This window comes from Podarcis bocagei (assembly GCF_964188305.1).
Source record: "Podarcis bocagei genome assembly, chromosome: 4".
NCBI lineage: Eukaryota > Metazoa > Chordata > Lepidosauria > Squamata > Lacertidae > Podarcis > Podarcis bocagei.
The window spans coordinates 5289106-5316399 of record NC_138128.1 but is presented as its reverse complement, the minus strand read 5'-3'; the positions used below and the strand labels follow the sequence as shown (position 1 = coordinate 5316399).

At 48.8% G+C, this 27294-nt stretch overlaps 1 protein-coding gene across 1 annotated transcript; it reads right to left on the bottom strand.

Moving 5' to 3' along the window:
* Positions 1-487: 487 nt before the first annotated feature.
* On the bottom strand, positions 488-25978 carry LOC308584951 (alkaline phosphatase-like). The gene is made up of 11 exons (XM_081190352.1): positions 25509-25978; positions 21226-21342; positions 16643-16758; positions 14478-14652; positions 12935-13107; positions 11559-11684; positions 10981-11050; positions 6961-7095; positions 5169-5360; positions 2726-2842; positions 488-1007 (listed from the first exon to the last, which is right to left on the bottom strand). The coding sequence occupies exons 1-11, from the start codon at positions 25579-25581 to the stop codon at positions 700-702; spliced, it is 1602 nt and encodes a 533-aa protein (XP_081046478.1). The 5' UTR covers positions 25582-25978; the 3' UTR covers positions 488-699.
* Positions 25979-27294: the final 1316 nt, after the last annotated feature.

Here is a 27294-nt window from a genome sequence, read left to right as displayed (position 1 = left end):
GGCCCCTTGGAGGAGGGCGAATTTCAAAGCAAGGTTGCACTCCACCTAATGTATTCTTCGGAAAGTGCAAATTTGGTGAGTTCTCCTTGAAATGCAAACTGAATCCACCATCCTTACTGATAAGTAAACTGACCTCTGGCACTCCCCCCCACCCCCACCCCGCCCAATGTCTCAGGATGTGGCTTTGCTCCATCACCTTAGCTCTGAACTGCAGGAAGTGAAAGCTTGCAACCTTATACAACCTTTAATCTTCTACCCTCGGGCAGGAGATATAGAAGTACCCACAGGTTAAAAAACAGTTTCTATCCATGGGCTGTTAGGCTGCTGAACGGAAAATAATATAGTGCAACAAGCACACAGAGTGCAATGAGATTGAGTGTTTGTGTGGGGGAGAGGGAGGCTCGGTTATTTTCCTTGGACACAGGTAACCTTGACAATAAAGGTAATAATAATAATAATAATAATAATAATGATAATATTACAGGTATAAAGAAAACAACATCATGCTTTATTCTTTGAAAGCTGAGGCTAAGGAGAGCATCACCATCCATTAATATACAGTTGTATGCAACAAAGCCAAACAAATGAATGAACAAGACTGATGTCCCTTTGGGAATGTCCGGGAACACTAGCAACCTCCCAGGGGATGCCCAGAGAGGTATTTTGAAGACGAGCTTTCCAGTAGTGTGTGTGTGTCTTTCAGTGTCCCATCATCAGCAAGAAAAGGCAGGCCCAGAGTGCAAGGAGGGGTAGCGAGGAGGGGCGATGTGAGACACCCAGGCCCGGTGATCCAAAACCTTCAGTCCGGACCTGCTCAGGGCAGTCGGGGTGCCTGTCATATGGCTTGATGCAGCCTGCGTAGGCCAGGACATGGGCGATGTAGTTCTGCTCTTGGATGCCGTGGAAGAGATGGGCCATGGGTCCCTGTGCCATGATGGCCACGTCCTCTCCGCCGTGGGTCTCGATGTCCAGGGGCACAGCTGCCTGCTGCCGGTAGTCCTTGTCCTCTGGATGGGCGAGAGGCAGGAGGTCAGTCTAGACTTTTGGACAGTGCCTTGGTGGCACTGTGTGAGCCCATGGCGCCCAGGGGGCACTGAGATGGGGCTTATCGGGAGTGGGGCATGGAGGGTGAAGGAGCCCACCGCAGTACCCCCATGCGCCAAAGGAGAAACAAGCTCCCTTGGCCGCAACACTTCGTGGGGTCAGGGCTGATGGAGCTCATTCATCTGAGCACCTGGCATGCCCACGCCCCAACCCCGAAAGCCAGCCCGGTTGCAGCTTCCCTCGATGAGGGAGCTATAGTGGGGGCGCCTCGTTGCACCCCCCCCCCCGGAAAATGCACACAGGGCAACGGCCCTCCAACACCCCCCACGCTACGCCACTGTAGTGGCACCCACATTTCTGTGGGCCACCAGCCCCTGGGTTGCATAAGCTCATCCCCTACCCTATCAAAAGCTTTCTTTGAATGACCCGCTAAGGAAAATAATAGCGCAAATGGAATTCAAAACAGTAAGCAATGATGGCCTCGCTAGGACAAAGGAACTTGGAGAACAATCTGCGACTGGGCAAAGCACTGTGGGGCAGGGATGGTTGCTTGCAGAAACTCAGGCTGTGGGTCAGTCCTCAGAGGGAAGGACTCCTAGGCCCAGGATGTGAGGGAAGGTGCGATAGAATGATCCATGTTTGAATCCACTCTCAGCCAATGCAAGAAATGGTGTTGGCAAATGCTGATATAACACTGGTCCCGCTAGCTAGGGATGGTGGGAGTTGTAGTCCCAAAACAACTGGAAACCCAAGTTTGGGAAACCCAGGATTAGCTTCTGTAAACCAGCCTGACCGGGCTAGCGAAGTGCAGAGCCATTAAGGAACAATGGCGAGCCAGTTACTGAGGCATTACGGGCCAAAGAACTGTCCCCCACACCGGTTCTGTCACAGGAAAATGTGTCCTTTTGAAATCTAAAAGAGTTTCTGGGAACAAAAAAAAAAAAAGGACGTGAGCAGAACTTCATGGCTGGAAGAGTCTGAACCGAGAGACCGGGAGCCATGACTGACTGCTGCTTTGGACCCAAGCTTGCTGAAGCTATGAGAGGGGCAATGAGAGACACTCTTGTGGTATAATGTTCCACACCCCCTCCAGGTGTATATAGGTGTAAAATAAACCATATATCTTAAAACACTACAGTCTCTGACGTGCCTGAATTCCCAATGGAAACACGACCACAGGTAGACACCTGGAATCCCCTGGAATCTTGTGCACTGCTCAGCAGAGATTGGGGGTGGCGTGCAACCTCTGTAACACTGGTGTCAGTAGTAGGATCCATGTTTTCTCTGTATATACTGGCGGGCGGAATCTGCTTTCACCTGCATTTTCAGCTTGCTACCATAGCCTTTTCTTGTCTTCCCAGTCAAGAAGGAGTCCCAGCTTCTCCCATTCTGCGCTTGTTTTCTCTTCTCCCCCCTCCTTTGTCGCATCTCCCCTCGCACACAGACCGCCCCCATGTTAATCAGTTGCATCTTCCCCGTCCCACACGTCTTAACTTCTACAAACCTTTTCCAGCTTCTGCCCTGCTATGACACTACCACCCTTCCTATCCTTGCCCACCCGCCTTGCACACCCCTGCTTTCATCGGCACCCCCCTTCCCAGGCCGCCCCCTCTTTTTGCAGCCCCTCAGTCCATAAGCAGAGGTGGTTCTGCTGAGCTCCGCATCCAAAAGCTCTGCATACCGATAGCCTCGGAGCTGACATCTGGGCGGCTGCCATTCCTGAGCTTGTACCCAGGTCCGTTCCCATAGAGGATACTGGTGAATGCCCGCTTGTCTTTCGCTTGCTTGGGCGCCAGGCCTGTGGAGAAACACAGACGATGCTCAGTGCTGGCTCTGACCTGACCAGAGTCAGACACACTTACATCAGAGTGGAATCAATGGGAGGAGGGTCTCAGGCTGGCGGATAAATAAATGTGCATTTATTTCAGCCCCCACCCCAAACCAGGTGCCCTCCAGATGTTTTGAACTACAATTACCAACAGCTGTATGGTGCTGGGTTAATGTGAGTTGTAATCCAAAAGACCTGGAAGGCACCTGATTTATCTGTTTGTCCCTCACCATTATTTTTTTTTAATGCAAATGTCCTGGTTTAGCTAATCTTAGTCAACTCTCCTTCCTCAGAAGGAGAGGCTTCCAGATCTGAGGAAAAAGTAAAGGGACCCCTGACCATTAGGTCCAGTTGCGGTTGACTCTTGGGTTGTGGCGCTCATCTCGCTTTACTGGCCGAGGGAGCCGGCGTTTGTCCGCAGACATCTTCCGGGTCATGTGGCCAGCATGACTAAGCCGTTTCTGGCGAACCAGAGCAGCGCACGGAAACGCCGTTTACCTTCCCGCCGGAGCGGTACCTATTTATCTACTTGCACTTTGACGTGCTTTTGAACTGCTAGGTTGGCAGGAGCAGGGACCGAGCGACGGGAGCTCACCCCGTTGTGAGGATTTAAACTGCATTAAACAGCCATGGTGGCTTCCCCCATGGAATTCTGGGACCTGTAGTTCATTAAGGGTGCTAACAGTTGTTAGGATACCCCTACTCCCCCTCATAGAGCTACAATTTCCCAAGTTCCCTGTGAAGAGGGGTTTATTGCTTTCTCCTGCTCTAGAGAAGGGAGATTCTGATTAAACACCAGGAAGAATTTTTTAACACTAAAAGCCATTTAACTATGGAACAGACTGCCATAGCAGGCGGCAGACTCTCCTTCCTTGGAGGTTGGATGGCCATCTGTCACGGAAACTTTAGTTGAGATTCCTGCATTGCAGGGGGTTGGACTAGATGACCGTTGGGGACCCCTACACTTCTATGATTCTATGATTCTCAAACTACCCTGGGAATTGTGCTAGAGGGGCCTTTCGCCTCCTTCTTACGTTCTTATCTGTGTGCTAAAATTCAATCCCTTACACAAGTCATTAGCTGAAAAGGTTTAACAGAAACTGTGCCCTTCTGGGATTTTTTCCCCCTCCTGGGAAACCATATGGGCTAGAAATTTGCTTTCAAGTTTTAAAAAGGGCAGTTCTGTTTCTCAGAAGCGATGCGATTCCTAGTGCGGTTCACACCAACGAGAATTCTTGCATTGCAGGGGGTTGGACTAGATGACCGTGGGATCCCTTTCAACTCTACAGTTGTACGATTCTATAATAATTAATAATAATTTATTATTTATACCCCGCCCATCTGGCTGGGTTTCCCCAGCCACTCTGGGCAGCTTCCAACTGAATATTAAAAACACAATAAAACATCAAACATTAAAAACTTCCCTAAACAGGGCCACCTTCAGTTGTCTTTTAAAAGTAAAATAGTTGTTTATTGCCTTGACATCTGCTAAGAGGGCGTTCCACAGGGTGGGCGCCACCACCGCGAAGGCCCTCTGCCTGGTTCCCTGTAACCTCACTTCTCGCAGGGAGGGAACCGCCAGAAGGCCCTCGGAGCTGGATCTCAGTGTCCGGGCTGAACGATGGAGGTGGAGACGCTCCATCAGGTCTACTGGACCGAGGCCGTTTAGGGCTTGAAAGGTCAGCACCAACACTTTGAATTGTGCTCAGAAATGTACTGGGAGCCAATGTAGGTCTTTCAGGACCAGTGTTATACGGTCACGGTGGCTGATCCCAGTCACCAGTCTAGCTGCCACATTCTGGATTAATTGCAGTTTCTGAGTCACCTTCAAAGGCAGCCCCAAGTAGACCGCATTGCAGTAGTCCAAGCGGGAGATAATCAGAGCATGCACCACTCTGGTGAGACAGTATGCGGGCAGGAAGGGTCTCATCCTGCGTACCAGATGGAGCTGGTAGACAGCTGCCCTGGACACAGAATTGACCTGCGCCTCCATGGACAGCTGTGAGTCCAAAATGACTCCCAGGCTGCGCACCTGGTCCTTCGGGGGTACAGTTACCCCATTCAGGATCACACACCAGCCCACCCCCTGTTCCCCAAGAACAGTACTTCTGTCTTGTCAGGATTCAACTTCAATCCGTTGAATTCTATGAATTCTATGACTTCTCAGCCTGGTGGCTCAGAGTATTTTGAGACTAAGACTTCCAGAAGAGGTGGGAAAGCTTCTCTGCATTACCCCTTGCCACTGACATAGGGAGCAAAATCTTGCTCTTCAAAGAGCCTGGGAACTTATTCTCACCAAAGATGTTGTTGCCCCGTGGTGTGTTGCCGCCTAAGGTGAAGACGTGCGAGTGGTCAGCTGTGACCACCATGAGAGTCTCTGAGGCGTCGGTCAGCTCCACGGCCCTCTCCACAGCCCGGTCCATCATCACAGTCTCGCTCAGGGCCAGCTTGGCTCTGCCCTTGTGATGCCCGTGGTCAATCCTGCCTCGTAAAGGAGAAAAAGGCAACATATCAAGCCAATGCAATTCTGGGCTGCATCAATAGGAGTATAGCATCTAGATCAAGGGAAGTAATAGTGCCACTGTATTCTGCTCTGGTCAGACCTCACCTGGAGTACTGTGTCCAGTTCTGGGCACCACAGTTCAAGGAGGACACTGACAAACTGGAACGTGTCCAGAGGAGGGCAACCAAAATGGTCAAAGGCCTGGAAACGATGCCTTATGAGGAACGGCTAAGGGAGCTGGGCATGTTTAGCCTGGAGAAGAGGAGGTTAAGGGGTGATATGATAGCCATGTTCAAATATATAAAAGGATGTCACATAGAGGAGGGAGAAAGGTTGTTTTCTGCTGCTCCAGAGAAGTGGACACGGAGCAATGGAGCCAAACTACAAGAAAGAAGATTCCACCTAAACATTAGGAAGAACTTCCTGACAGTAAGAGCTGTTCGACAGTGGAATTTGCTGCCAAGGAGTGTGGTGGAGTCTCCTACTTTGGAGGTCTTTAAGCAGAGGCTTGACAACCATATGTCAGGAGTGCTCTGATGGTGTTTCCTGCTTGGCAGGGGGTTGGACTCGATGGCCCTTGTGGTCTCTTCCAACTCTATGATTCTATGATTCTACCTTTTTCTCCCCGCAAGAGACACCAACCACACTGTTTCAAGCTCATGACCAAACATTCCCCCAAACATGAAAAGTAGGGTGTGAGGGAGAAAGGTTCTAGCCCAGGTGTCGCCAAGCCAGCGCTCATGGGCACCCGGGCACCCGTCAAGGCTTCCAGTGCTGCCCCACCCAGAGCAGGTGACCCGGTCTCTGAGCGTTCATTTTCAAAAAGTGATCCTCTAGCTCTCCCAGAAAGAAAGTTATGAGGTAAAATGTGCAGGTAACCTACGAAGTGGAATGAGAGTGGTGTGGTATTTTTCCTGGTATCAAACAATGTTCCCTGTTGCTATTAGGCAGCAGGAGCAGCAGGGTGTGAACTCTGCATGTCAGGACCAGCAGGAAATATCTGACATCCCATAGTAAGCATAAGGTGGCCAGGCTGGTTGTCTCTCTAGTTTTGTGTTCTGCCACATGTTCTGTTCTGTATGGCTGCCATCTTGTGTTCTGACACATGGCGGCCATCTTGTGCTATGCCACCTGCTCTATATGGCGGCATATAGAGTTGTGTTCTACCACATGCTCTGCATGGCAACCATCTTGAGTTCTGCCCTGCCTCACAGCTGCCACTTTGTACTATTCCACAGGCCCTCCATGACAACCATTTTGTGACTGCCTGCCCGAGCACTCTCTCAAAATTCAAAAAACGTGCCCACAGATTGGCAGCTCCTGTCTCTAGCATAACCTGCCTGAGGTGCTCATTTTCTAAGCGGAGGGAACCATTTTGTTTGTTCAGAGAACCACCCAGTCACGTCAGCCTCAAGCTGCAAGCCAGAGTTGCGCAGGTTCACTGCCCTAGCCAACGCGAGGCCTGCCAGTCCCTCCTCGGTTCAGACGGGAGCCAGTGCCGGTTCCCTCCCAGAGCACTGTGGTCGCCATATCATCCCCGGGGTTCTCTGCTGCCCCTTTCAAGGCGGAGAACGAGGATACTCATCTTCCACAAAGAGGAAGAAGCCGTTGGGGTTCCTGCGCAGGATCCGTATGGCCTTCTCCGTCATCTCCACAATGGAGGGGTCCGTGTTGTTGTCTCGGTCCAGCTCGTACGCCATGTCGTGCGGCTCAAAGAGACCTAGCGGATTGGATCAGAGAAAGTGAGTGTCGCTGTGTTAGGAGCCTGACCGAGATAAGGGAAGGTTACGTTTTCATTATCATTGGCTATTCAGATTGGGGCGTGGGCCCAGTTGGCAGTTGATCCCGGCGGGGCCTTTTCAGTGGTGGCTCCCCGTTTGTGCAATTCCTTCCCTGGGTGAAGAGCACCTGTCTCTCTCATGATCGAGTCTTGGGAGGAATGTGAAAACATTCCTGTTTACCCAGGCATTTTGATGGGTGAAAGACAATGTTCCTGGAAACCCTCCAATCATGGGCTGGGAGAAGGTGACTGTTGCTCACCGTTTTAAGAATATATATATATATATATATATATATATATATATATATATATATGCAGGTTTTGGTGTTTTCGGGTATCTTCCCGTGTAAGAGTTGGGGTGTCTAGGCGACGTTTCGACGAGGTCTCACTCGTCATCTTCAGGCTGGTGCTTTCGGCTTCTTGTTACTAGAACAGAGCAGGATCTCAGTGTTTGAGTTCCTATAAATACTGTTGAGGGGGTGTGGTGTATAGCCTCCAACGTTCTGGGCAGAGAGGAAGTTCCCAGGTTATTGTGCCTTTTCTTCTTTTGTTCATTAATTACTTGAGGGATATCTTGAGTGATTTCTTGAGTGATATTCTGAGTACCACTTAGGAGGGTCATTAGGTGTGGATTAGTTGCTAAAGCTTTCGTGTCTTGACCTCTTTAGCTTGTGAAGAGTTTTTCTGAGTGTTTCTGAGAAGAGTTTTTCTGAGAAGATGGCTGTACTGCACTTAGTTGTGCTCTGGCTTGGCTTCGTGTATAGGGGCGAGCTGTGGTTTTGTGCCCTGTGCCAGCCAGATCTGTGTAGGGATTGCAGGGGGGTGCAGCATCCGGAGGTGCCACTATGGTTTGGCTACTGGATGGTATCTGTAATTTATCTGTGGAGAGGGTCTGGGTTTGGGTCTGGTGTGGTTGATTGGAGATGGCGTTCTGTGTGCCTCTGGTTCTGGTGTCGGTTTTTGTGGGGAGGGCTAATTTCCAGATGTCTGGCAGGCGGGACGTGTCGTCACGCTTGTTCATGTTGTGAGGGTGTTTCTCTATCTCGATGGCTTCCATGATTATTCTCTTGTGGTGATGTTCCATGTTAAAGAGCAATTTGGAATCTGCAAAATTAATTTCGTGTCCTGTTTCTTTCATGTGTTGGTAAAGAGAGGAAGTTTAAAAAGAAAACCGACACCAGAACCAGAGGCACACAGAACGCCATCTCCAATCAACCACACCAGACCCAAACCCAGACCCTCTCCACAGATAAATTACAGATACCATCCAGTAGCCAAACCATAGTGGCACCTCCGGATGCTGCACCCCCCTGCAATCCCTACACAGATCTGGCTGGCACAGGGCACAAAACCACAGCTCGCCCCTATACACGAAGCCAAGCCAGAGCACAACTAAGTGCAGTACAGCCATCTTCTCAGAAAAACTCTTCTCAGAAACACTCAGAAAAACTCTTCACAAGCTAAAGAGGTCAAGACACGAAAGCTTTAGCAACTAATCCACACCTAATGACCCTCCTAAGTGGTACTCAGAATATCACTCAAGAAATCACTCAAGATATCCCTCAAGTAATTAATGAACAAAAGAAGAAAAGGCACAATAACCTGGGAACTTCCTCTCTGCCCAGAACGTTGGAGGCTATACACCACACCCCCTCAACAGTATTTATAGGAACTCAAACACTGAGATCCTGCTCTGTTCTAGTAACAAGAAGCCGAAAGCACCAGCCTGAAGATGACGAGTGAGACCTCGTCGAAACGTCGCCTAGACACCCCAACTCTTACACGGGAAGATACCCGAAAACACCAAAACCTGCATTCCTGTACCCGTGAAAATCTACGAAAGCAAATATATATATATATATATATATATATATATATATATATATATATATATATATATAAAGGAGTGTGGTGGAGTCTCCTACTTTGGAGGTCTTTAAGCAGAGGCTTGACAACCATATGTCAGGAGTGCTCTGATGGTGTTTCCTGCTTGGCAGGGGGTTGGACTTGATGGCCCTTGTGGTCTCTTCCAACTCTATGATTCTAATATATATATATATATATATATATATATATATATATATATATATGGTGCATTTGTCACCCTGGGCCATAGGTGCCAACTCCCTGGGGCCCTGGTTGCCTGAGCACCCACAAAATTCCCCATGAAAGGACCGAGCACCCACAAATTTCGGGGCCATGCACTCTGCATGGCACCCACAGCCCTGGGCACCCACCGTCGTGGGACCAAGCTAGCACTCCTTTCCTGGGCTCCTTCACTCTGGGATTTTCAGATGGAGAGTAGTATGCAAATTTAATAAAATTAAAATAAATGCAAATTATTATTAATATTAATAATAATACTATTGCTATTATTTTACATTAGGGATGGGGCAGCCCCTTTGAGATGGTCCATGGCTTCTCCTCACCCCTGGCTACTACTGCCCATGAATTAGGTTGAAAAAATTGCTCTGCGGTTTTTTGTTCTTTTTAGAGAGTGGGTGTTAATGGGGATGGCGGCTGCAGAGAGACATTTATTAGGCAGAGTAACAAGTGCAGAGAGAGAGAGAGAGATGATTCCCTGCCTCCAGGAAATTTCAGTTTAATGTTGATTGAGTGGGAAATTAATGAAAGGACGCCTTTGGGAAGCCTTCAGGCAGGACCTGAGCACAAACAGCAGTTCTCTCCACCCTTGCGATTCCCAGCTCCTGACATTCAGGCAGATTCTACCTCCAACAGTGGGCTTGGACATTTCCCTTGTGGCTAGTAGCCATTGATAGCCTTACACTGCATAAATCTGACTAATCCGCTTTTGAAACCAGCTGAGTTAGCGGCCATCACCACATATTGTGGCAGGGAGTTCCATAGGTCAACTATGGGCTCAGTCAAGATTCAGCTTGTCCCACCATTTCCCCCCAGGGAAATCTGCTGTTTACCGCTGAATCGTAGCAAATGCCAATTGGGTTTTCTCCAGACTGGTGTTTGTTTTGATTTAGTGCTAAAGAGCGTGATTTCCAGAGAAAAATGGCCAGGGGAAAACCCTAAAGTAATAATAATGATAATAATGATAATAATGATATTATCATTTACAGTAATACCTCCGCGAACGTCCGCCTTGTCTAGTGTCCATTCTGGCGAACGTCCATGGCAAACCCGGAAGTACCAGAACGAGTTACTTCCAGGTTTGCCGCTCACGCATGCGCAGAAGCGCTAAATCGCGCTTTGTGTATGTGCAGAAGCACAAACCGCTCCGTGCGTGTGCGCAGATGTGGCACTTTGTGCTGCGCCCGTTTCGGATAGCGGCCAGGGCTCCGGAAGGGATCCCAGTCACAAAACAAGGTACGACTATATACCCTGCCCATCTGGTTGGGATTCCCCAGCCACTCTGGGCGGCTTCCAGCACATATAAAAACATAATAAAACATCAGATATTAAAAACATTTGAAAAGTAATGTTCCTAAGGGGCAAGCAGGCATAAAATGCTGAATAAAGGCAGAGTACACTCAATGAGGACTCAGCTATGCAGCTGCAAATATAACATTTTAAGTGTGTTTCATGTGCATTATACAAATGTGACACTAGATGGCAATGGTGAGCTAACGGCAACTTCAATGTATTTTTCAAAACCTTTTTTAAAAAAGCATTTTCCCAGCGTTTTTTTATATGTGTCTAGATTCCACCTTAGTGGCTCATTTTGTCTGCTGTTTATCTGTGTCTCTCCCTGCACAGTTCACATTCCCTTGCAGGGTGTCAGGAATCAGGAAACGTTTGTCCCCTTCCTCTGACCAGTAGGAGAGAAACAGGAAAACCCCCTAGTACTCTTACCCATAAGATGGTTGGTAGTGTTTTCATTGACGGAGGCCAGGCCTGTTTTATTCCAGACATACTGAGCTCCCTAGAAACAAATATGGGGTTCATAAATGCCAGGAATCAACAGCATATTCATTACACCAGCCTTCCCACACCAGGTGCCCTCTTAATGTCTTGAATTACAACTCCCACTGATATGAGCTGCAGTCCAGAACATCTAGAGGATGGGGGAGGCTGCATTAAACAGGTACAATAAGTGGATATATTTCCATTGTTATGATTACCATTTAAAGCATGTTTGCCCTATTCTTCAACCCAACAAAGGCTCCCAGAGTGGCTTACAAAGATCGGCAATAAGACAGATTCTGCCTTCAGGCTTAAAATCTAAAAGGAACAGCACAAAAGGAAAACGAGATTGGGAGGGAGGAAGAAGAAAGCAGCCAGTAGTTCTGGGTTACAGGCTTGAAATGGAAAGAGTTTGAGGAGTGGAGGAGTGAATGTTTTCTCTAAGCCACAACCAGGGTTTTCTCCCCCTGCCCCCTGCCCCCCACTCCATCCCGCTGGACTCCCAGCCCTTCCCCAATTCCCATTACCATCCTGTTGCTCAACCACATTTCGATGAGGTTCAGGCCATCCTTCCTGGTCCCATTCTGTTTCGGATGCTCTGGGTCACTCATGTTCCTAGGCAGCATGAATTTCCGCCCTCCTCCGAGAATCACCTGCCAACGTGAATAAGGCACCGTCACTGTTCAGAGAGCATCGCCACCTCACCTGAGTTCTTTCCCCCCAAAAAAATTCATTTTTATTAAATTTTCCATTTTAACAATCCAATCAAATCACATTAAATGTTCCAAATTATACATATACATATCAAATAATCCAAATATTCTGCCAAATTATCTTCTCATGCTTCAAGTTCGGAGGGTTCTGACCACCTCATACCTCTACTGCATTTCATAGTCACAGAGTTATTTTTCTTCAGAATTTTCATCCCGCATTGCAGAGGGTTGGAGAAGGGCCTTCTCGGTAGTGGCACCCGCCCTGTGGAACGCCCTCCCATCAGATGTCAAAGAGATAAACAACTACCTGGCATTTAGAAGGCAGCCCTGTTCAGGGATGTTTTTAATGTGTGACATTTTGATGTATTTAAAATCTTTGTTGGAAGCCGCCCAGAGTGACTGGGGAAACCCAGCCAGATGGGCTTGGTACAAATAATAAATTATTGTTCGTTATGTACTGAGTTGAATAGGATCCAAAATGCAGCAGTCTGATTGGTCCCAGAACAATAGGATCCAGAATGCAGCAGTCTGATTGGTCCACAGGAGCCACCCAATCCAGCTCCAGGTAGAAGTGAATCCGCAACCTGATTGGCCTACAGGAGAATCCCGGAATTAGCCAATCATGTGGGGCCCATTGTGTAAATAATGTATATAAAGCAGACATTTTGATGCTTTTGAATTATGGTGCCGGAGGAGACTCTTGAGAGTCCCATGGGCTGCAAGAAGATCAAACCTATCCATTCTGAAGGAAATCAGCCCTGAGTGCTCACTCTAAGGACAGATCCTGAAGCTGAGGCTCCAAGACTTTGGCCACCTCATGAGAAGAGAAGACTCCCTGGAAAAGACCCTGATGTTGGGAAAGATGGAGGGCACAAGGAGAAGGGGACGACAGAGGACGAGATGGTTGGACGGTGTTCTCGAAGCTACCAGCATGAGTTTGACCAAGCTGCGGGAGGCAGTGGAAGACAGAAGTGCCTGGCGTGCTCTGGTCCAGGGGGTCAAAAAGAGGCGGACACTACTAAACAACTAAACAACTCTCTCTATATTATTATTATTATTATTATTATTATTATTATTATTATTATTAGAACCCTTAGGGTCCCTTCCAGCTCTACAATTCTATGATTCTATTATTCCTCCGGCCAGGCCCCTAAATGGGTCTCCCCGCCCTGCCTTGCGCAGCCACTCACGTTGATGTCTGTGTTGTGCACCAGCTGGTAGGCGATGTCCTTGCAGCCTTGGCTGGCAGCCTCCTTCGACATGTTGACGTCACCGTACCACTCGCGGCTGGCCGAGTGGGCATAGGCGGCAGCCGGAGAGGCATGCTGCACACGGGTGGTGGTCACGATCCCCACAGACTTCCCTGTGAGGAGGAGAGGGCATGTGGGAGGCAGGATTGGAAAGAGGGGGATAGGAATGGGGCTTCCCCTCCACCCTCCCCACCATTCCCACTGCTGCCAGTTGGGGCGCCGTCTCTTGTGCTTTAGCCGCCTGAGGCGGTTGCTTTACCCCACCTCAATAGCAGAGCCATCTCCCTCGGGAGGTGGTGGACTCTCCTTCCTTGGAGGTTGATCAGCAGAGGTCAGTTGGCCATCTGTCATGGATGCCATAGCTGAGATTCCGGCATTGCAGGGGGTTGGACTAGATGACTCTACGGGTCCCTTCCAACTCTACAGTTTTACACTTCTAAACTGCCATTTTGGAAAGAGCAATGTATCCACTGGCATGCCAGTATGCACTGGGTCAGTGTCACGGTCCGGTTCACGGGCGATCGAAGGCCCGGCTGGGGACGTCAGGACCAGGGCAAGATGGTGGGGTGGGAGCAGGAACGGGAGTCAGGAGTCTGAGGGTCAGAGAGCCAGGAGTCAAGCAGCCAAGGGTCCAAGGGTCAGGAAGCAAGGGGTCAAGGAGCCAAACGCAGCAAGGCAGGAAACGTGTTGCTGTGGCAAAGAGCCAAAGTGAAATGCTGACCTTATATCCCTTCCCGGCTCTTGCCACCAGGTGCTGTGAGTTACCAATTGGCCTCACCTGTGCAGTTGCACCTCGCCTCTAGAGAACAAACTTAGGAAGGTCCCAGCCCTGCAAAGCCCTACTGGTCACAGGGCCCGGCTCCTACATGCACTCCTGACAGTCAGACACCGAGGAGAGATAACCTTTGAGGGGTTTAAAGTGGCAGGGAGTAGTCCTGCCATGCGACCCAACATGCCTTTAAAAGAGACACTTGTCATCTGTCTCCTTCATAGGAGGGTCATTGGGAAAGGCGTGGAAATGGGAACGCTAAATAAGCAGCGGGTTGGACCAGCACTCCAGCGGGGAGGAGTTTATGCCTGCTTTCCAATAATATACACGCTTTTTTGCATGAAGAGCTACATTGCAAAATTCAGAGAAATGCAGATTTTAGCGGGCAGTTGCTTTTCGGTTCCTGTATTTGGGAAATCAAATCAAATTTCTCCCCCCCCCATGTTTTATGGTGTTTCGAATATTCTGTTGGGAGCCGCACAGAGTGGCTTTTATTTTACCCCAGATGGGCAGGTAATAATAATAATAATAATAATAATAATAATAATAATAATAATAATTAATAATAATAATAATAATAATTAATAATAATAACAACAACAATAATAATTGCTACTACATGGAGAAGGAGCTTCCAGCCCTGGAGGAAGGCTGATCTTTGTCAGTGCCCTCCCACCCGACCCACAATGTCTCCCTCTTTCCCTCAGCTCCTACCTGACAATGTTGCCCGATGCAGCACAGAGTGGACTTCGTTGCCAAAGGTGGTGTTGCACTGGCCCAAGGTGGCGCGAGCACTCAGGCCCAGGGTTTTAGCATTGGCCTTCACCCCGCACAGGTAGGCAGTGGCGGTTCCAGCGCTGTCAGGCACCTGCCGGTCCACATTGTACGTCTGCAGATAGAAATGGAGAGATGCTGCGATTCAGGGAGGCCTGGCAGAAGACTGGCAGGCGGCCGTGTAGCAAGGGGCCAGGAGCTCATCCTGAGAAATGCTACAGGAAAGGGATGTTTAGCAGCTGTCCAGGAGGATATTTCTTTGTTAAGGATGCTGGGAATGGCAGCTCAATTAGGCCAGCACCCTTAACAAACTACAATTCCCAGGATGCTCCATGACTGTTCATTGGATCATAGAATCATAGTGGGAAGGGACCTCGAGGGTCATCTAGTCCAACCCCCTGCCAAGCAGGAATCTCAACTAGATTGGACATGACAGGTGTCCATCCAACCTCTGTTTTAAAAATGCCAAGGAAGGAAAACCCACCAGCTCTTGTGGGAGTCTGTTCCAATGTAGAACAGTTACAGTGGTACCTCGGGCTAAGTACTTAATTCGTTCCGGAGGTCTGTACTTAACCTGAAACTGTTCTTAACCTACTTTAGCTAATGGGGCCTCCCGCTGCTGCCGCACCGCCGGAGCACAATTTCTGTTCTCATGCTGAAGCAAAGTACTTAACCTGAAGCACTAGAATCCAAGAATCCTAGAATCATAGAATCATAGAGTTGGAAGAGACCACAAGGGCCATCGAGTCCAACCCCCTGCCAAGCAGGAAACACCACCAGAGCACTCCTGACATATGGTTGTCAAGCCTCTGCTTAAAGACCTCCAAAGTAGGAGACTCCACCACACTCCTTGGCAGCAAATTCCACTGTCAAACAGCTCTTACTGTCAGGACGTTCTTCCTAATGTTTAGGTGGAATCTTCTTTCTTGTAGTTTGGATCCATTGCTCCGTGTCCGCTTCTCTGGAGCAGCAGAAAACAACCTTTCTCCCTCCTCTATGTGACATCCTTTTATATATTTGAACATGGCTATCATATCACCCCTTAACCTCCTCTTCTCCAGGCTAAACATGCCCAGCTCCCTTAGCCGTTCCTCATAAGGCATCGTTTCCAGGCCTTTGACCATTTTGGTTGCCCTCCTCTGGACACGTTCCAGTTTGTCAGTGTCCTTCTTGAACTGTGGTGCCCAGAACTGGACACAGTACTCCAGGTGAGGTCTGACCAGAGCAGAATACAGTGGCACTATTACTTCCCTTGATCTAGATGCTATACTCCTATTGATGCAGCCCAGAATTGCATTGGCTTTTTTAGCTGCTGTGTCACACTGTTGGCTCACTATTTCTGGGTTAGCGGAGTCTGTAACCTGAAGCATATGTAACCTGAAACGTATGTAACTGTAGGTACCACTGTATTACTGTCAGAAGGTTATTCCTGATGTTTAGGCAGAATCTCCTCTCTTATAACTTGAAGCCATGGATTCGAGTCCTACCTTGTGGAGCAGGAGAAAACAAGCTCCTTCCTTCTTTCATGTGACAGCTCCTTAGATATTTGAAGATGACTATCATATCTCCTCCCAGTCTGCTCTTTTCCAGGCTAAACATACCCAGCTGCTTCAACCGTTCCTCATCAGGCTTGGTTTCCTGACCATCTTGGTCACCCTTCTCGGCACACCTTCCAGCTTGTCAACATCCTCTTTAAATTGTGGAGCCCAGAACTGGACACAGGACTCCAGGTGTGGTCAGGGTGTGGCCACACTCCAGGTGTGACCTTGGAAGGAGGTGGACTCTCCTTCCTTGGAGGCTTTTAAGCAGAGGCTGGGTGGCTATCTGTCAGGGATGCTTGAGATGAGATTCCTGCATTGCAGGGGGGTTGGGATAGATGACCCATGGGGTCCCTTCCAACTCGGCAGCCCTATGATTATGTGAGCTAAGGCTGCAATTCCTAGGCACACTTACCTGGGAGAAAATCCCAGGTAAAGGCTTGATGGGAGGGAGGCCTTGGAAAATAGGCAGGCTGGGCTCTCCTTGGGAACTTCCTATCCCTGAACTGGCTGAGGGCGAACACAGCAGCGTGCAGCGGCACTCTCTTCCTTGGCACAGGCTCCCACCTTGGACAAGGCGACGTAGGGGAATCTCTCCATTGCCAGCACGCTCTCTTCCCCGGAGCCTCCGGCCAGCTGGCCCTTGTAGATCCGGGCGGCTGTGATGGTGGGCACCCCCATGCCTGAAAGGGCAGAAGGAGGGTCATTAGAAGAGTTGTCAAGGGGCTAAACAAACGGGTGGAGCAGGTTCAGTGCCTGCCTTTGGAGAGATCAACAGGAGGCACATTCTTCCACAGGGCCTACTTCCTACTATTTTGGTACCTGTTTAAGCAGTCGTGGTTTCTCCCAGAGGATCCTGGGAGCTATAGTTTGCTAAGGGTGCAGAAATGGTACTACGGTGCTTTAAATGTATGGAGCGAATGTGGCCTTTGTCCTTGCCGGAAAGAAAGGGACATGTTTCATATTTCCCCCTGTTACAGAAGCACACGCAAGTGTTAAATAACTCTGGAGAGAAAGAAGCACATCATTAACTTTCACCCTCCTTAATGACACTAGCCTCCGCCAGTTAATCAACTGCAACTTAAGTTGATTAATCTACTAATTAAAGCTTGCAGCCCTGATGGTATAAATAACAGTTTCCTTTTCCAGATCTCACCTGTGATATGAACCCACTAGATGACTTTAGGCAAGAAACCCTCAATCGCAGAAATGTGGGGGTCAATGGGATAATCCTGGCCCACATTACAGGGTTGGTGTTAAGGGTTACAAGAATACATGTGAAATCCTTGAAGCACTTTGTGAAATACTAAGGGTCACATCAGCAGCTGTGACATATAAACCTATAGATGTATATAAATTGAAAGATAGATCACAGGGCAGTAAACGTAAGTGTGAAGAGACTCTTGGCTGCAAAGATGTCGTAAGAGTCAAGATGTCTGGCAAGACGTGTGAAGGAATTTGCTGACACTGACAGATGACTCTAGGGCCTTGCTCCTCCTCCTCAAAGCCCGTGTCTGTGATATTACTTTTCCTCTTCTGATAACACTGCTGCTTAGCTACCTTTTCCTTACTGCGGGGATTAATTTCTACTGTACGTGCAGAGCTAAGACAAGGAAACACCTCTATAATAAGCCTGTGCAACTTATAGGGCCGTGGATTCCACTTTTGTGGTTTTCCAGCAAGTAAAAACTGTCTTAAAACATCGCGGCTGGTGCATTTAATTGAAGAAAATCCACTATGTGTCTTTTTGTCGCTGAGAGTTTTGTCAAACCGCTGGACATTGAAATCTGTACTTTATTTTTTTATTTTTTTTTAAACAGCTCAATAAATGTCTCATTCTCCACCCACCAGCCCCAACATGGGTAGAGGAGAATACCCTTCAACATCTCTCTGATGAAAATAGGGATGTCCTGTATAATAATAACAATAATAATAATAATAATAGTATTTGTGCCCCTCCCCATCTGACTGTGTTGTCCCAGCCACTCTGGGTGACTTCTAACATATATAAAAACCTTATAAAACATTACTCGTTAAAAAGCTTCCCTAAACAAGGCTGCCTTCCTATGTCTTCTAAAGGTTGCATAGTTACTTATCTCCTTGGCTCAGGGGTTGCATAACTCCGATAAGAAAAGGGACGTCCTAAGGGAAAGCGGGACATTCCGGGATCAAAAGAGAAACCAGGACGGCTTCTGTAAATCCAGGACTGTCCCTGGAAAAAGAGGTTCTGGAGGGGCCAGCCTCCTCTTGGGATGCTCCTGTGATGGCCTCAGATAACCTGGAGGCATGCAGAAGAAGTTGGGGGTTATATGCTTCCCTACAAGAAATGTGCAGGAAACAGTGCCCTCTGCACAGCCTTTCGCTTCTGCACGGAAGCGCATGAGCCACTGGGAGCTTTGGGTCTCCGCAGCGCTTGGCTCTCCTCGCCTCCCTCCTCCGATCCAGAAGTCTCCCCCATCTCGCCACCAGTCCCTAAGATAAGCTGCCAGAGGGCGGAACGACCTGGCAGTCAATGACCTGCAGTGACCCAGAGAGCCTCCCACCTGCGAGGGATGATGATGAGTGGGTCTTGGCGAGGTCTGCGGCTGCTCCTCCGCCTGCCAAAATCCACTTTGCGCAAACTCTGGGTTGAGTTATGCGGAGACGGCTCTCTGACGGCGCCAGAGGCAGCGGCCAAAGGGTGTAAATCAGCTTCATGAAGGGGAGCTGGAGAGTGGCAGGAGGGAGGCTGGGCCTCACCTTAGAGAGGAGGAAGAGAGGGCTGGACTGATGCCTGGTAGACCTTCGCTGGCAGTGCTGTGCCAGAGGAAGCAGAGACCAGGGAAATGCTCCCTCTGGAACTCAAGCACTGGGCCAGGGTCTTGAATCACAGGGACACAAGAGGCTGCCTTATACCCAGTCAGACCCTTGCTCCATCTAGCTCCGTATTGTCTGCACTGGCTGGCAGCAGCTCTCCAAGATTTCGGGCAGGGAGTCTCTCCGAACTCCACCTGGAGATGCCACCTGGGCATCTTCTGCATGCAAAGGCAAATGCTGAGCAAAAGGTTCGGTGCGCCTTTTTGACTCAAGCGGGGTCCAATTGTGTCCAAACAGAGATGGAAACTTGCTTCTTGAACTCAGGGAGCGTTGCACAAAGTTTGGTTACAACAGCTAAAGAAGTGTCCAGGGGCACAGCAAACAGATAAACAACTTTGAAGAATATACAGTAGAATTGTGTGTGTGTGTGTGTGTGTGTGTGAGAGAGAGAGAGAGAGAGAGAGAGAGAGAGAGAGAGAGAGAGAGAGAGAGAAATTGGGATGGCAGCAGACCCTCCAAGTGTCCTATTTTCCAGGGACAGTCCCAGATTTACAGAAGCTGTCCTGGTTTCTGGTTTGATCCTAGAGTATCCTGCTTTTCCCTATTGTCATCAGATAAATATTGGAGGATATTTGACCCCCCAAACCATCTGAAGGCAGTCCTGTTTAGGGAAGGGTTTTTGTTTTTTTTAAATTTTTAATGTTCTGTTATGTTTTTATATATGTTGGAAGCTGCCCAGAGGCTGGAGCAACCTAGTTAGATGGACGGGGTATAAATAGTAAAATTATTATTAATGGAATAGGACATCCCTATTTCATCAGAGAAATGTTGGAGGGTTTCTGGTAGGCAGATGCAAACTAGAATGTGGCTCCTGCAAACTTAACAGTTGTGTGAAAGGGGGGATTTTTAGCAGCTGTTGTAACTTGTCCCGCAAAGTTGCACCTTTTGAAATGCTTCCTTCTACACAACGAAAGGGCCGGAGCCCTCTCTGCACCTCGCGATCAAAGAAAGGAATAGTTACAGGTAGGCAGCTGTGTTGGTCTGCCGTAGTCGAAACAAAACAAAACAAAAAAATCCTTCCAGTAGCACCTTGGAGACCAACTAAGTTTGTTATTGGTATGAGCTTTTGTGTGCATGCACACTTCTTCAGATACACAGAACTATGCATGCACATGAAAGCTCATACCTGAAGAATATGTGTATCTGAAGAAGTGTAATAATAATAATAATAATAATAATAATAATAATAATAATAATTTATTATTTATACCCCGCCCATCTGGCTGGGTTTCCCCAGCCACTCTGAGCGGCTTCCAACAAAACACTAAAATTGTTGTTGTTGTTTAGTCGTGTCCGACTCTTCGTGACTCCATGGACCAGAGCACGCCAGGCACCTCTGTCTTCCACTGCCTCCCGCAGTTTGGTCAGACTCATGTTTTATTAAACATTAAAAGCTTCCCTAAACAGGGCTGCCTTCAGATGTCTTCTAAAAGTTTGGTAGTTATTTTTCTCTTTGATATCTGGTGGGAGGGTGTTCCACAGGGCGGGTGTCACTACCGAGAAGGCCTTCTGCCTGGTTCCCTGTAACCTCACTTCTCGCAGGGAGGGAACTGCCAGAAGGCCCTCGGCGCTGGACCTCAGTGTCTGGGCAGAATGATGGAGGTGGTGACGCTCCTTCAGGTATACTGGACTGAGGCCGTTTAGGGCTTTAAAGGTCAGCACCAACACTTTGAAGTGTATCTGAAGAAGTGTGCATGCACACCAAAGCTCATACCAATAACAAACTTAGTTGGTCTCTAAGGTGCTACTGGAAGGAATCCTGGGTAGGTCTATTCAAAAGCAAGTCCCAGATATGGCAGTGGGACTGGCCTAGGATGGACAAAAAAAGGATGTGCCCGTTTCCTAGTTAGGTCTGCTTTCATTGGGTCAGGATGGTTAGAGTGGTCTGCTGCTACCCAAATTAGCATGGCTGGTTCTGGTGGCAATGTGTAGATATGGAGTGGGAAAAGATCCAAAATTCAAATGTTTGCATTTGGCCTTAGTCTTGCATTTCTCTCCCACCTCTGAGGAGCTCAATGTGGCATTCACACTTTCCCCCCTTTTATCCTCACAGCAGCCTTGTGAGGTAGGATCAGGGGAGAGGCAGTGATTCGGCAAAGATCACTCAGGGAGCATCATGGCCGAGCGGGGATTGGAACCCTGGTCTGCTGGGTCTTAGGCCATAACTCTAACTGTACTGGCTTTCGCTTCACAGATTTGGAGACCCACCCAGGCCCCATAGTTGTGTGCACCTATAAATCTGCCCCCAGACCCAATCTGGGTGTGCAGCCTTGTACACCCATGTGCAAACTCACCGTCTCCTAGGAAGAGAATGACGTTCTTTGCTCGGTGGTTCATGGGTGTCAACTTGAGTGCTGATTCCAGGGTCTGCTTGGCTTTCATGTTCCAATATTCTGGGTCCTTTTCCTCTTCTAGAAGAACCAGGGGAGGAGAAAGTTACTGCTCTGTATGCCTTTGTGTTTTTTGGATTGGCTGGTCTGAGTGAAAACTCAGCTTCTGCCTAACACAGGGGTGAAGCACGTTGTGGCTCTCCAGATATTCTTGGACTCCAGCTGCCACCACCCCTGGCCATTGGCCATTCTGGCTGAGATAGATCCCCTCACATCTGGGCACAGGTTCCTCAGGCCTGGCCTAAGGCATTCAACTGTGGAATCTGAAGGGGCGTCTCCACCCCCATTGTTCAGCCCGGACACTGAGGTCCAGCTCTGAGGGCCTTCTGGCAGTTCCCTCATTGCGAAACCAAGGTTACAGGGAACCAGGCAGAGGGCCTTCTCGGTGGTGGCACCTACCCTGTGGAATGCCCTCCCACCAGATGTGAAGGAAATAAGCAGCTATCTTATCTTTAAAAGACATCTGAAGGCAGCCCTGTTTAGGGAAGTTTTTAATTTTGAATGCTGTATTAACACTCGATTGGGAGCTGCCCAGAGTGGCTGGGGAAACTCAGCCAGATGGGTGGGGTCTAAATAAATTATTATTATTATTATTTTATTTCTTAAGAAATTTTGAAGCTGAAAGTGGACTTGAAGAAGCGCAAGGGCTCTTAGGGAAAACTCTTTCAGAAATGTCTCTATTCCTCTCCAGCTCCTGCCCACATGTTTTTGCTTCCCAAATCCCACACTTCAACTCAACCCTCCATGAGCCTTATCTCCTTGGCACCTTGACACCAAGGATATGCCTCTCCCCCAGCACTGGGTTTAGGGTGGCGAGGGCAATGCCACCACCAGAGTGCGAAGCCCAGGAGGCACAAAACCGAGAAGATCCATAATTGAGAAGATTCCTTTGAGGGCACCAAATTTTGGCCTCGCCCTGGGCGTCACATTACAAAAGATTGCAGAAGTCTGCTGCTGCTGCTGCTCTCCCCACTTTGAAGCTCGGAGCTGTGTATACATTTGGGAAGGAGCAGCTCATTTGCCAAGGACATGATAAGCCCCCTGAGGCAATTTCCCCAAAGGAAATGGCCTCTTCAAAGACCAGAGCACCCCAATTGACATTCCTCACTCAGTCTTGGGACAGCGGTGAGCTAGCGGTGGCTAGAGTATGATAGCGACCTTCCACAGATGTTGGCAGTCTACCACCAGATGCCAGGAACTCAGAAGGAAGGAAGGCTACCACCACCTTTGCGACCTGATGTTCTTGTGAAGCCTTAGGAAATGAGATTCTAAAATTGCCGCATCAGCCTTTGCTTCCTGTGTTTGGAGGCAGGGGGCTTGTGAATTGCCCGTCCCAGGGAATTCTTATCAGCAAGGCTGCATGGGATCAACAGATCCAGTTGGGACCTGACCTCACAAGGAGCAAAGGTCACAGGCATCAACCGCCTGGTCCCTAGCAAAACAGACCCTGCCCATTCACAACCCTTGCATGCTTATTAATCACCCATTGATCAGGGGTTTGCCTTTTAAATGACTGAGCCTCTTCGCTTAGGAGAGCTGTGCGATTGGCAAAGGAATCAAATAGGCAGAGCATCCTCATTTGTTGCTTATAAAAATTGCCTGATATGCACAGACTCATTCATCCAGGGGAGGGGAGGGTGGGCATAACTTATTTATTTTTTATGACAATTTCTGTCCCATTCTCCCTCACCGAAGGACAGATAGCAGCCTAAAATGCAATAAAACCATGTTGAATACCCAATAATTAAAACGACAGTTATTAAAACTTCTTCATCCATAAAGAAAGTTCGGGGGCAGGGAGAGAGAGAATCATATTCCTTCCCTTTCTTTTCCTACACACACACACACACACACACACACACCCCAGATTTCAGATCCCATTTTATGATCCCTCAGGAAGTCCTGCTTCTCTGCCCACTTTCCTGGTGCAGCTGGCATGGAACACTCAGCCAAACTATGGTGGAGCAGGAGACTCTGGAGAGTCCCATGGACTGCAAGAAGATCAAACCTCTCCATTCTGAAGGAAATCAGCCCGGAGTGCTCACTGGAAGGACAGATCCTGAAGCTGAGGCTCCAAGACTTTGGCCACCTCATAAGAGAAGAGAAGACTCCCTGGAAAAGACCCTGATGTTGGGAAAGATGGAGGGCACAAGGAGAAGGGGACGACAGAGGACGAGATGGTGGGACAGTGTTCTCAAAGCTACCAGCATGAGTTTGACCAAACTGCGGGAGGCAGTGGAAGACAGGAGTGCCTGGCGTGCTCTGGTCCAGGGGGTCACAAAGAGGCGGACACGACTAAACAACAACAAAGGGGGGGCATGAATGAACAAGGGAAGCTCTGCTTGCCCGCAATCCCTTTTCTATGCAGCCAGGTGCCTCCCAAACTCCAGTTCTTTGCCTCTGACTTCCACCTACCAACTTTGGGGTGGCTTTGTTTGTGCCAACGTCCCCAGAACCTGAAGCAGATCAGCGTGCATAAGGAACCCACTCATCGCACATCCATGACATTTTGCTTCCCCCAAACTGAGCCTCAGTCAAAGTGCAGGAGGCTCCACCAGGGTTGTCCTCTCAGACTGCTGGTTCCCTCACCACACACTTCCTTTCTTGAGGGTCAGCTGTTCTTTGCAACTTTGCATTGTGTTGGAAGCAACTGACTGATTTCCTGCACAGTCTCGTTTGGCCCAGTTTGTTCCACAACCCTCTTGTGGATATTTGCAGAAGATAACACAGGAGGCATCTCAGCGGAGGTGCAGGGAGAGTGACAATGGTAGCCTCTGCTCTCAGCTGCAGCAGCAATGCCTTGCAAATCTTGCCCAACATCCTCTTTAAGCAAGACCAGACCAGACCATAAGATACCAACTGGAAGGAAGTGGGCAATTTGTTTCCAGGACACGCTCTGTGCATTGATGCAACTTCTCTGAGAAAGAAACAGCACAAATTCTGCAAAAGTAAAACCCAGAGTGGGGAGAACCTTGTGAGTTCACCTGCTGATCTCGGCCCATTTTATGATGATGATGATTATATGGGCTGGGTTTTACATTCTTGCTTTATGATTTGGACTAACACAACTTTCCTCCGTTTTGAAGGATGCTCAGAATACTTGCCTGCCCTCACCCTCCCTGCTTAGCAAAGGTTGGCAACAGAGCAAAGCGGGACACAGACTTTCTGCAAACTAAGAAACCGTGTAGATCAAGTCGTACCTCTGAATTTGGACCTGTGCTCCCGTTCTTCTCGTAAGCAGCATCACTACCTTTCCTTAAGAATGCTAGATGGCCTTGCAGCTGGATCAGGCCAAAGGCCCATCCCATAAGGTATCCTGCTCTTCCAGTGGCTGACCTGCCCTAACAGCTACCTGGGGAGCAGGACCCAAATCCTTCCAAGCGTACAAACGGCAAAGCAGTAATAAGCACTATTAAAAACAACATCAAGTCCTCAGACATTCAAATGCAACAGGACAAACTGTATAAAACCAGCAGAAGCTAGGACCCCTTAAGCTTGCTTTATTTTTTAAGAGAAGGCAGTTCCTGGGGAAACACTCTGCACAAGCCCAGAAAGGTCATTTCCTTGGGCTGTTATTGAAAGCAGAAGCTGGTTCCTTTGCTCGGGGAGTTAGAAGTCAGGATCCCTAAAAGCAGGCATGCAGCTCCCCAGAACATGGCACACTCCCCTCCGTCCTAGCCAGAGCATCACCGCTGTGCAGAAAACAAAGCAAGCTTGAATGCTTACATTACAGAACAGCCCTTTCCATGGTTGGGCTTTGAATGTCTACAGAAGACTCTCTGCTCTCGTCAGATCAAGCACCCACTGACTTAGATGAAGTTTATCTCCAAGTGAAGCAGAGGAGGGCCGTAACACAGTGGCAGAGTGTCTGCCTTGCATGTAGAAGGTCGCAGGTTCAATCCCTGGCTTCTCCAGGTAGGGTCGGGAAAGACTTCCTGGCTGAAATCCTGGCAAGCTGCTGCCAGTCAGTGCCGACAACACTGATCTAGAGGGACCTACAGGTCTGAAATTGTATAAGGCAGCTTCCTATATTCTCTCTCTCTCTCTCTCTCTCTCTCTAAAAAAAAAAAAACACACACAAAAACCACAACAACCCTCTTTTACAGAAACTTGGGCTGGTGGCCGATTTGGGTCCAGAAGACCCTCTCCCAAGCTGTGAAACAACAACAGATAGCTTTGTTTCTCACCTAAGGATGTGGCAGAGAGGCAGGCACAGAAGCAAAAGAGAGCCTGGATCCTCAGGGTAGCCAGGGGCTTCATCCTGCAGCCAAGCCAAGGATGGAAAGAGTCCCTGATGAAAGACCGCAGCTTCTGAGGCTCTGGGGTTTTTATGCTCCTCCTCTCACCTTTGGACCCAGGGGGGCACGGGGCCAAAAGGCTGGGAGGGGTGGGAAAGGAAATGAAGATGACGTCCCATCCCCTGTCCCGAGAGAAGTACCGGTATCTGCCCACAACACAGTTTCATCACAGCCTTTCAAGTCTGCGGTGGGGAGAGCATTTTTCTGCTGAATCGGCCAGCCTATCTGTAGGCTCCAAGGCTCCTCCCGGACACCTCTTCTGAACACCAGCTCCGGAAGGAAATCAAAGGCTATGGCCCTGTTGAGGAGACCACGCAGCCACTTGCAGGTTTCTGCAAAGAGATAGGGAGTCTTCCTCCTGTGGGCCCGGCCAGTGGAGAGTCAGGCGGTTAGGGTCCTCTAGGACACAAAGGCTGCCCCAGAGGTCACTGCAAAGCTCATGCCTGCCTTCTTAGCTGCTTCCGCTGAACTGAGTGGCAAGGACACTTTTGGGAAGTCAACACGCATGGAAAAACCGAGTCCTGCTTCCTTCCATAGAACTGGGCAGATCTGGTCTGGTCTGCTGACGACTGGAAATTGCCCAGGATGCACGTTCCCTTCCTGCCCAATGTTGCATTTACTCGCTTAAAACCAGAAGGGCAATGCAAAACGGTGTCTGAGCATGTCAAACAATGGAATTTGAAAAACACATACAAATACATTGGAGTTTACAAGTCAAGGGGAATCCAAACAAGTCCAAAGTACAGGGTAGCTCAGTGAAATGCACACGCCTGGCATGCACAGGGTCCGATTCCTGGCATCTCCTGAGGGGCAGGAAAGAGTCTGGGATCCTGGGGGGCCTCTGCCTGCCAGAGTGCATCAGCCGCCCCCCAGCTGGTGCCTGCCAGATGCTTCAGACTACGATTCCCACCAGCACCATCTAGCAGAGCTATGCTGGCCGGAGCTCATGGGAGTTGTAGTTGACAGCAGCTGATGGGGGAGAGCAGCCGCCTTGGAAAGTAGCTGGTCCAGGGCTTGAGAGGCTGACATTTGCAGGGCACCAGCTTGGCAGATTTAGTCTAACAGAAATGTAGAGCAAAGCCTCCTCCACCATCTCAACCAGGCACCACCTACCTGCTGGCCTCCCATCCAGATGTAATCCAGATGTAATCTACCTGCTGGCCTCCCATCCAACTCCCAATCAGCCGTTCCAGCTGGGACCGATGGGAATTGTAGTCCAGAACATCTGGAGGCGGCCAGTTTGGGGGAGGTCTGGAAACCAAGAGCAGTTGAGGGGGTTAAAGGGGCTGTAAGATGCGTCACACCAAAGGCAGCCAATGTGGTGCCCAGTAGTTGTTTTGGACTACAACTCCCATCCCTGACATTTGGCTTGGGTTGATGGGAGCTGTAGTTCACACAGTGCATAGTTAAACTGTGGAACTCACTCCCACAGGAAGCCGTGTTGGACTGGCTTTAAGAAATAATGAGGCAAATTCTTTTTTTATTTTTTTTATTAAATTTTATTAAATGTTACAAAAAAATGAAAAGGAAAAAATAGAAACAATACATAACCATACATTAAAACCTTCATCTACACTATTTTCCAGAATGCAGACTAGAAAAGAAGAAAGACAAAAGATAAAAGAAAGAAACAAGAAAAATAATGAAGAAAAAAAATACTTTTCATAATCAATTA